Source organism: Anarrhichthys ocellatus, unplaced genomic scaffold, assembly GCF_004355925.1.
Source record: "Anarrhichthys ocellatus isolate YVR2014 unplaced genomic scaffold, GSC_Weel_1.0 scaffold7, whole genome shotgun sequence".
NCBI lineage: Eukaryota > Metazoa > Chordata > Actinopteri > Perciformes > Anarhichadidae > Anarrhichthys > Anarrhichthys ocellatus.
Genome location: NW_022280037.1, coordinates 10,889,986 through 10,900,544, shown reverse-complemented (window position 1 = coordinate 10,900,544; position 10,559 = coordinate 10,889,986). Strand labels below are relative to the sequence as shown.

General features: G+C 41.9%; 1 protein-coding gene across 2 annotated transcripts; it reads right to left on the bottom strand.

The window, feature by feature from the left end:
- Positions 1 to 71: 71 nt before the first annotated feature.
- atl1 (atlastin GTPase 1) lies at positions 72 to 10,231 on the bottom strand. Of its 2 annotated transcripts, none has more exons than XM_031847379.1 (14): positions 10,054 to 10,231; positions 8,182 to 8,432; positions 7,824 to 7,958; positions 7,254 to 7,358; positions 6,737 to 6,787; positions 6,425 to 6,481; positions 6,057 to 6,149; positions 5,808 to 5,946; positions 4,789 to 4,916; positions 4,473 to 4,529; positions 4,217 to 4,288; positions 3,706 to 4,137; positions 2,542 to 2,556; positions 72 to 2,149 (listed from the first exon to the last, which is right to left on the bottom strand). In XM_031847379.1, the coding sequence occupies exons 1-14, from the start codon at positions 10,091 to 10,093 to the stop codon at positions 2,030 to 2,032; spliced, it is 1,695 nt and encodes a 564-aa protein (XP_031703239.1). In that variant the 5' UTR covers positions 10,094 to 10,231; the 3' UTR covers positions 72 to 2,029. The 2 variants fall into 2 exon arrangements, with proteins under 2 accessions (XP_031703239.1, XP_031703240.1); XM_031847380.1 differs by having other exon boundaries at positions 10,060 to 10,231.
- Positions 10,232 to 10,559: the final 328 nt, after the last annotated feature.

Genomic DNA, 10,559 nt, shown 5'->3' with positions numbered 1-10,559 from the left:
ATATATATGTATATATATCCTGTAACAAAACATCAGACACAAGTATTTTAAAAAGAAATGAGCCGTCTCCATGACATTAATTTGGTCCAACTTTATTTGTTATTTCCGTGTAACTGCGTGTGTGGAAACTTGTAGCAGTGTTGACTTTGAAGAGGTTGATTCCTTTTGACCTTTCAGTACACGGAGGCTCCCACGATATCCGGAGATGATGTAAGTGTCCATGGGGGCGGCTTCAGGAATGAATTGTTAAACCCCAAAATAACATGTTGTGATACATTTGCTTTTTTTTTTTCTTCTTCTTTTTAACAGATAAAATCTTCAATTTATTATTTAAGAGCGTGAACGCAACACAATGATGCTACTTTTCTGACTCATGAACGGACACGGCCAAGAGGAAATGGGCTTTTGTAACCTCACGAGTCTTAAACTGGACCTCGATGGCTCTTTGCGTGGAAGGCCTCACTGACGTTGATTATACATTGTGGAAGACTCAAGAAGCCACTCTGCTGCAGCGCCTTTACATTTCCAAACCTTGAGGTCAAACCTCAGCATAATCTTGCTAAATATGCATGACAGTGTTCCTGTACTGTTCGTGACCAGAAAAGAAGAAATAAAAAAACAAAAACATTTCAGTGCTGTAGCTGTATGTGATGCAGACGTGATGCAGACGTGTTACAGTGAGCTCCGTGATCCTGGGTTATTCAGTGAGCTAAAAACAATAACCACAGTTACACAAATGTACGGTAACCGTCTACGAAGCCCAACTTTTCAAACACCAAAAAAATGCTGTCACCATTACGAGCCTTTTGTTTTACAAATGCAAGCTGTTTCTGGAAACAAAAGAAAAACCTCTGGGCCTGGCTTCTTTCACTATGCAGCGTTTTCACAGATGAATCAACTTAAGCGTGTGAAGATGTGGAATGAGGATTCTTTCTTTTTTTCAAAGCAGGCCTGTCGCCCCGCCTAATAACATGTTTGATTCCTCAGTGGCCACAGAGTAGCTACATTCCTCGGATTTGCTCGAACATTCAGTGAGAAACACAACAATGCTTTTTCGCCCGCTGTCTCTACGTCACAATGAAAACCAAACACGCTCTTTCCCCTCAACCTAGAAGACCAAACGCACATATAGAGGACCACCGCGCAATCACAACACTGCAAGCAGACTACAAAGTCAGAGATAAATGTCAGCTATGTTGTGTGAACTTTGAATTATTCTGTTTTTCTCTTTCCACCCGGCGCTGTTCTTTGAAAGTAAATGCCAGCACGAACTCTCTGATGCAGAAATCTACCTCCAGAACAAACTATACAACTAATAAATGTGCCATTGAGTGTCTGCATGTCGCCAGGCTGCAGTAGATGTGAAATAATGTTTACATGTTATTATGGCACAATACCACTTTGTCACAACTATTAAAACTTCTTCTTTTTTTTTTTTTTTTACAAAGTATACCTGGTCTAAGAGCTTAAAGATGACAGACATTAACCACTTACCATGCTGATGATGCTTGTAACGCTTCATTATTTAACATACACGTACATATTTTGGCTTTCAAACATCGCAGATCATAGATATTGTTTCTTATAAACAGCACTAAACTTCAAAGAACGGAACAATCGTCACAAATGGGGATTTCACAGATTTGGCTATACTTTGAGAATCAATGTCGGTGACAAATGATGGAGAGGAAAAAAAGAAAAAAAACGTCTGAAATGAAATCAGCAGCTGACTGAAGGTTGGATATGCCGAGCCTGCAGTATCTGTACAGGTGATATTTCATCACAGACAGAAAGTGAGAGACAACGCTAAATGGCATCCATCGCTTGAAGACAGGCACCCACTGAGAAAATGCTCTGACACTGGCTATACATGAACATTATAGAGTCCCTTATTACATTTAATAGTAGTGGATGTATTGGTGGGCAGCACCAGCCAATAACAGAATAAAAGAGTGCCTGATGGGTGAGGATGTCCCTCCTCCTCCTGTCCATCACCAGGAAGTCCCTGCTGTACTCTTGTCTTATCTAATCAGTCTCTCTTATTGTCCTGCTCCTCTGGCACCTCCTCCTCCGCCCGAGGCCCGCCGGGGAAGGCGTGGTGGTACAGGTGCCTGTGATTGGCCGCTACATTGTACAGCTTGTAGAGAGCCTGTGGAGCAGAGACGAAAGAAATATCAGGATTAAACTCGACCGGGTTTATCTTGAGGTACACGGCCATAGTCGGTGTATTATCCAGAGTTTAAAGAAGTAGGCCGAGGCAGCATGGAGGGTAAGCGATGTACTGCTGTGGCAAAACGTAAGCTATTTTAGCCACCTAGTGGAGATACAGTTGAGCACACTTGCGAGCAAAGTGGATGGATAATGGTGACAAAAATAGCGAAGAAAGGGACATAAAAACATTTCAATGTTTACCATTGTGTTTATTTGCATATGTTACTGTGAGTATCTAAATAGATGATCCACACATTTGAGAAAAATGAAGCCTGACAATATGCTCCCGCTAGTTTTTGTAAATATTACCACTTTGATTGCTCCACTTACCTCATTTGTGCTCCCCTGCAGAGGCATGAAAAAGACAAAAAGTAAAGTGAGCACATATATGCATTTGTCACATAAAGCATGTTCACTAACATTTATTATTGCTGTAGATGGCTCTGGCCTTATTGTCTTAAAGGCGATCGTTGCCCTCTGGTGGTTTGAAGATACTGTATCACCTAATTTACTGATGAATATGCGTACAGTATTAGTCTGCTGTAACATAGGGCCTTCTGGTTTATAGTTCTAGTTCAATAATTGATGAGTCAAGTAACAAAATATTAATTAAAAAGTTAAGATTTTTTTCAGAAAAACTTGCAACGGTTCATTGTTCTGAGCCGCTAAAATGTAATATTTATTATTTTGTTTAATCTTCTATAACTGTGCGTACTGCAATATGTTTTTGTTTTGGAATCCTGGTTGGACAAAACAAATTATCTGAATAAGTCAAGTTGGACTTTGGGAAATTGTGAATTAAACTTAATTAAAAGCTCCATTATTTAATTTTCAAGTAGGACAATTTACAATTTGTTGACAGTATTTGATTCCTCTTCATCCATTAAATAAATGGAGTAAATCTGATTTCTTCCATCGATGATAAACAGGCAGGATTCATCAATAAGGAAAATAATTGTTAGTTACAGCCGTATATATCCAGAACAGACAATTGTTTCCTTTTATGACAACTTGAAACTTCGCTTTACTTTTTATTTGGTTCAAAATGCAGCCGCCAGCCTCTTGACCAGATGTTTGACCAATTAAGATAAATGGGTTTTTTAAGCTCCCAAAAAAAAGTGATTTTAAAGATCTCAATCTGAACTACAAAACCCTCACTGTTGTTTATACAGTACCTGATATTAAATCATATATACCGGCTTCATTGCTCTGTGAGTAGAGTAAACATACAGTATTTCTGTAAACTTCTTTTTAATGTCAGGCAGCTGACCAGTTTCACTTATTCACTCATTTCTGTTCATTTCCATGTTTTTGTGTCTGAGGAACCTCTTGAAAACAAGTTTGTTTTTTCATCATTCTGTATTGTGTGCAAAGACTCCTGCTGGTGATTTTGCATTATTAATAAAGTGAACTTGAACTTGGTGACTATTGATTGAGATATTGATTAAGTTAGGCAGCCAGATTTATTATGAACTTCATTAAAGGTTGAATTACCTGGTCCCACAGTGCACCGGCCACCTGGTCGATGACGGCGCCGAGTTCCCGGTATTCCCCGGAGTAGCGGATGTAGGCCCAGGTGCAGAGAGTGATCAGAGCCAGACCCAGGATCATGTTACACAAGCTGGCAATGACGTCCACGCCCACAAAGCCTGTGATGCCCGCGGCCACGTACATGACAAAGATGACCACGAACAGGGTGGCCGGCGTCCGGGCCGCGTGGAAAATGTTCTTGGAGTCATTGTGCTTGATGTACTGGACAAACACCTCGTCAATCTCTCCCTCCAGCTGCTGCAGGTAGCGCCGGCTGAACTCCTCGCCCCCCATCTTCTTCACGCCCCGGAACACCTGCAGGGCCTCCTCTCTGATGGCGCCGTGTCGGGCCTGCAGCTCACCGGGAGCCAGAAAAGGCCGGTCACCCCCGCAGACCTGGGGAACAGTATGGAGATGCTCAAAGATGAGGGATTAGCACGTTTGGGATCCACTTGAAAATCCTAATTTCACCTACCCCTTCCATTTTCTTGTTGTACAGATCCTTTGCGGCTGCCACTGCTGCCAAATTATTCGCCTCTGCTGTGGCCTGAGAGGAAACAGATGAGAATATAGAGATAATTTAATTTAAGATAAAATAAGACAAGATGATCTTTATTGATCCCACGCAGGGAAACATTGTACACTAACGTTACATAGTTCTGAATATCATATTCCATTACATAATCCTACATACTACACACTGGCCCTTTAGGACGATGGAGGAAATGTACCTGCAGCATGGACTTTGGATGCGGAAGCTCCTCACCTTGGTAAATTTTGATGTATGCCTAAAATAAATGACAAAAAGCATTAACAGTAACAGAACTGGTGGAATTAAGTGAAATAAATATGTTGGATTTACAAACATGCTCAGTTTAATAGTTACTGACACACATAATAACAGTAAATATGACTTTATGTCCAGTGAACGGGGATAGCACAAACTGTTTGAAAGTACAGTTTTAGCTATAATAGTTAAAAACAAAATAGAAAGTACAGGTTTGGTTGGTTTGTGCGTTTCACATGAACACGTCTCTTCGTTCTGACCTTGAAGTACTCCACCAGGCCTCTGCAGGTGATTTTGCTGCCGTTGATCTCCTTCACGTCGATGTTACGAGGACTGAGGAGCCACGGGACCAGAACCTTCAGGTTGTTTATGAACTCGCCGTCAATCTCTAGACAGGGGAAGGAGAGAGAGTTCACAGTATGTGCTGAAATTCAACATTGTTTGCTCTGTTATATTCAGTTTCTGGCGGCATGTGTGGTAAGATTCAACAATTCAGAGCAGCAAACAGCTTTCTTCTCCCAGAGCGCTGTTTCTCAAAAACTCCAGTGCACCACCTGCTCCTGCACAACAAGTAAATACTCTGCACCTCGTTTCACCTCGAGAATCTCTTTGTACAGATGCCTTGTATATTTTGCAGTCTGTCAGGTCCTGTCTCAGAGCCATGCTGGATTTATGGAATTCTCACATTATTCAGAAATTTAAGAAAGTCATATAATCAAGTAGTATAACAAGTTATTACATTTATGTACCATCTACAGTCACCTACGACCTAATTTATTTAATGTATACATATTAACAGCCATGCTAACATGCTAATATCGTCATAAACCAAAGTAGTGGACAATTTAAAATTTAGATCTAATAGATGAAATATTATGTCGAAAAGTCAAGTTATTACATTTGATACTAGGAGGATCATTCTTCTGCAATCCTTCCAAGACATTTCCTTGAGACATTTCACAACAAAAGTCAGAGGATCATCAAAGTCAGCAGAATTCATCCTTTGGGAAACACGGATGTCTGTATAAAGTTTCACAGCAATCCATCCAAAAGTTGTCAAGATATTTCATTGTGAACCAAAGCGGTGAACCGACCGATCGACAGACTACCGTGACTAAAATAATTCTATGTTGTTTATGTCTAGTTATCATGGGAGTTGTAAATGTCTCCATGTCAAACATGACAGATCGCTGAAAGTCAGAAACCCTTTGACAAGAGCCGCTACGATCCTGAAACACTGAATGAAATAGTCGCATGTTACAAGACAGAGGAGGTGTACCTAATATTCTTCCATCAAAGAGTGGGTTGGTGGCCACTTTGAGGCCGGGGTGAGGCATCAGGAAACAGGAGATGTTGGTGAAGCAGGAGTGGATGTGTTTGCGTACGTTCTGCAGCTCTTCGTGTTGGTTCTCTGAGATCTGTACCATAAAACACGACCACGTGTGTCAGATTTTAGACGTGCATTAGTTTGGTTTAATTAGCCTCACGTGGATCTGTACGGTGATTGTTTGAATTAGTCGCAACTGACCTTCAGTCTCTTCTCAAGGAACTTCATGCCTCCTTCTTGTCCGTAGGGAAACTCATATGGAAAGCTCCAGTCTCGGACGAGGAAAATCATGGACTAAGACAAAATAAACAACTCTTGTCAGTGATATCTTGCACTTGTACATTATATTCAAATAGTATTTTTAGGAGCAGACAGTCCTTTTCACCAAACACCAATAATAATTTGTCAATGTCATTTCCTGACATTTGGACGCAGTCATCTTACCGTGGCAAATCTATCCAGCGAGTGAAATTAATTTACTTAGAAACTTGAATGAATGAAATTGGACCTCTGCATCTAACCCATCCTGAGCATTAAGGAGCTGTGGGCTGCTGTAAAGTTGACCTTACCTGGAATGGTTTGAGGAAAGTCTCCTCCATAGCTAGTCTGCCGTACTCAGTGAAAAGCTGGAAGAAAAGGGCAGATAAGACAAAATGAGTGAGGATGTAGTCATTTTTATAAAAGACGAACAGGAATATTTGGACCACTGGGATGCTTCACACATTCAATTCAAGTGTTTTTCTTTCACAGGTTTATGTTTTTCGGCAGTAAGAAAAGGCGCCGAAACAGATACTGACATGCATCATGTCTGACTGGCAACAGGTTTCAAATCTGGACTCTCTCTTTCCGCTCTTATTTGTGTCGACACTTGACGGTGTTACCTGCAAGTGCTGAAGGTCGTCCTCTTGTACGTTCTGTGAGATGTTGTAAACCTGAAAAAGATCATTCATTTATAGAATCATTTCTTTCACATTTTTAATAAAATCATTTTGTGAAACCAAAGGAACGAAACAGTCAAAGAACAACAAATACTTAAGAGTCTGTGAGGCTGTACTTTGGCACAAGGGTGTTTTGCGCTAAATGCTAACATCAGCGTGCTAAGTTAACTGTGCAGCACTGGTACCTAATTCCATGGAAATGAATCTATTCGTTGTTAAGACAGTTCACTTAAAGCTACAAATGTCAGCCTTATGGTGACATTGAGATTCACTGTCTGGGAAACATGAATGAATGTTGTGGCGATCCATCCAACAGTTGCAGAGATACTTCACTCTGGACCAAAGGGGTGTTCAGACCAATCACCACTAGAACCACGCTGCTAGTTTGGCTAAATAAACAAACCTGCTTTCATCCATTCACATCCATATGCACAGTCTTTACTGAAGCGAAGCGGCGTACCTGCATGGAGCTGATCATGGTGCTCAGTGCAAACACAGTGGCCGAGTCCCTCAGCGTCGACTGGCTGTCAAACGTGCCTTGTGTGTCCATTAACAATACAGCCACCTGTGAAGTGAAGCAGACGAAGACACTGACCTGTGCTGCAAGAAAAATGAGTGAGGAGCCAGCTGGTCGGACTGGTTTTGAATGGAAATTAAAATGGAGAAAAGATCTCGAAAAGGCCAAATCTACTCTAATTTAAAAAGATATATAAATTAAGATGCCATTTAAAGCTGACAACCAGTAGCACTCTGGCTTTTGCTGCTTGTGCAAACTAAAGATGGGAGACGTTTGGCCGATGCAGGTGTAAAAGAAGCTATTTATGTAAAAATGTCTTCCTTCAAGTGTTGTTTTACTGGGCAGCTTTAAGTGTGAATGTGTGTTACTGTAAAAGTGAGGAGCAGACCTGTTGCCTTTTTTAAAAAGGTTAAAGTATCCATGTCATATTAAATTATGTCTCATAATACATTGTTGCATTGTAATAATCATTGTAATAATAATAAAGACTGGTATACAGTCACAGGACTTCACCTTTCTTCCGTCTGGCTTGTCCACCAGGAAGACCTCACTCCAGATCTGGATCCCGGTGGTCTCCCTCTCGGAGCCCCCCCTCCAGGAGAAGCCGGTCAGAGGCTCGTCTGCATCTCCGAGCCAGCCTTCAGATGCCTGAGCACAGTGGGATCAGAAGTGAGAGGTCAATGGTTTATATAACGGTTACTGTTCGTTTTATTTACTGTTTTATCTACCTTGTTTATGTTGCATTTCTGTCTTTATTTCCTAACTATATTTGTGCTTTTTTAAAAATTGATTTACTTATTCTTTTATTGATAAAGTCACACTCCAGAATCAAAGGCTCAGCTCCATCACCTGCACAGACCCAGACACTTACGTGGTTGTACATGTAACGCAGCATGAAGTCCATGAGGAAGGACTTGCCCTTGCGGAAAGCTCCGGCCACAGAGATGGCCACCACCTCTCGGTCTCTGACCTCCTCCGCCAGCAGGATGCGGCTCAGCGCCGCCTCGTCCAGCTCGAAGGTGTGGTCGTCTTTGACCAGCAGCACCTGTATGGGCCGGGCTCGTCCATCCGGCTCCTCCTCCTCTGAGCTCCAGTCGTAGACATTTTTGTCACTGAGGGACCCTGGAGGACGACACAGAGGGGGGAAAGATGCCGATAATGGAGTAGTGCTCTGAAGAATGACCCTATAAGAGGGAAACATGAACCTTAACTAAACATATTTTCATCTTTGAATGTGGTTGCATGCAGAAAAATGATAATGTTGCTGCTGCTGCAATTTTGTCCCACATGATTACTTGTTATAAGCTCTGTAGAGTCAAATAAATGTTATTATATGAGCGAGTGATCAGCCAGAACTTATTCACAGTGGTGAGAAGCAAATTTAGTGGTCCATTAAGGCGAGGAAACTTCCTGTTAGCACCAGATCAATAGCCTGCAAGCTTGATAATACTAATAATGAATCGTGCCATGCTATCCATCCCATCTGCTTGCGTCCAATGAGATCATGTGCATCGAGAGCTGTTTCTGGCGCTTTCCTGGCAGTGACTCAGTGTGTTTCCAATCTCTGCAGCCTCATGTAGAGTGTGCAAGCTGCATGACCGTCCTGATGCACAGATTTGGGCTTCCAAATCCCATTCATGTAATGTAGGCTGCTTTACGCTACAGCAAACTTGTGTCTGACCGTGTAGCACAAAAGGATTTCTAATGTAAAGAAGAAAATCCACACACAAGTCACCCAATGCAATGTGTGTGGCTGTGATGTTTTGAGGATGTAATTGCAAATTAAACAAGAGCACTGTGAAAGATTAAGGCATAGCAGGCAAAATTTGGGAGCGTGCTAAAAGATTAATGCAGGGTGCCAAGAATGCACGGTGAATAATTTAAGGAAGAATCAGCCAAGACCTGAGGAAGACTGTCAGTTTGACTTCACGTCTCCTGCAAAGGCCTCACTCGGGCCCGGCACGAGCCTTTGCCTGGTTAACCCGATCTTGTTACTGCTGCTCTTAAAACAAACCGAAGACGTCAGAAGCACCGTCTGCTTAAAGTGGGTCAAACCAGATAAACTCTCCAATGACAAACAGCAGCATTTCCTCCCCTTTTCCTCACCCCTATAACAGTCATGCAGTCCCCTTTTCTCTCCCCTTGCAGGCCTGTATTAAAGTTAACATGAGCCGTAGAGGGATGTGACAATTAGGGTGCTGGTTACCATCATAATCATGGTGGTGAAAACGATAATGATGACAGCAATAATGATTAGTACAAAGATGATTGTGATAGTGGCGACAAGCTATGTACTGATGCAAAATTACATCATTTGATGCCAGATGCCTCACAGTGTGACAAACACAATAAAATCATAAGGTTATTTTCAGGTCTTTTCGGGGCCTTGACCGCCCCAACAGAATATTTCCTCTATGCTGATTAGTGAAAAAAATGAATGGATTCACCACAGGATTTAATGGTAAAAATGTATGTTCGCTTATGCTTTATTGACCGACATCGATGCAGTGACAAATAGAACAAAACGTATATTTCGCACCACCATCAGTAACATTCGATATTATCAGGAATAAAATAATTACACAATGGTCACAACATTGTCGATACAAGAACAAGCCCTTCGTGATGGAGTCTGAAATAAACATCTAATTGGCTGCATTGCTTACACCCTCGCCTCGGCAAGGAATAAGAAAAATATGTATGTGCGTCAAGGAAAGCATGAAATATCAAATAGTGTACGTACACTCACCCCAGCTGTCTCTGTCTTTACGGTGTTTCGCCATAATACTGCCCTTATATCCCTCTGTTTGTCCGTTAATGAGCGACCCTAGTCGGTAGTCATGAGTGTCGAAGGGTTGGGTGGATGCCCTATCTCCACCAAAAGCGATGCTCGCATCGCAGGAGGATGATGGAGCTTTTATTCCCAGCGTGATGCTCGAACGTGCAGCCAGGGGGCGCTGTTGTCTGTTGTTTCTACTCAGTGTAATGTAGCAGCTTAATAACGCGGAAAGAATGAATGTGGTTCAGCGGACATTGTGTGAGTGCAACCATTGAGTATGTTATGTATGGCTTTTGCAATTAAATTCAAGTTTCTTTCATTGAGCCTGCTATGAAAACGCATTCACAGCTTCCGTCGGTAGGTGGCGCTATTTACACAGAGAATGGAACACATGCTGCCTTCGCGTACTGTCGTAAATATCTCTACAGAAATGACCCTACACAGGATGACGAGCAGTGGTGGTCGAAGGA

What these genes read in the sequence shown, in the direction of transcription:
- atl1 (XM_031847379.1), bottom strand. Translation starts at nt 10,093, where the DNA reads ATGGCGAAACACCGTAAAGACAGAGACAGCTGGGGTGAGT. An exon ending in TGCGTTACATGTACAACCAC is followed by an intron (nt 7,959 to 8,181) that starts GTAAGTGTCTGG and finishes CACTGTGCTCAG; the next exon opens with GCATCTGAAGGCTGGCTCGG. An exon ending in ATCCAAAGTCCATGCTGCAG is followed by an intron (nt 4,289 to 4,472) that starts GTACATTTCCTC and finishes GTTTCCTCTCAG; the next exon opens with GCCACAGCAGAGGCGAATAA.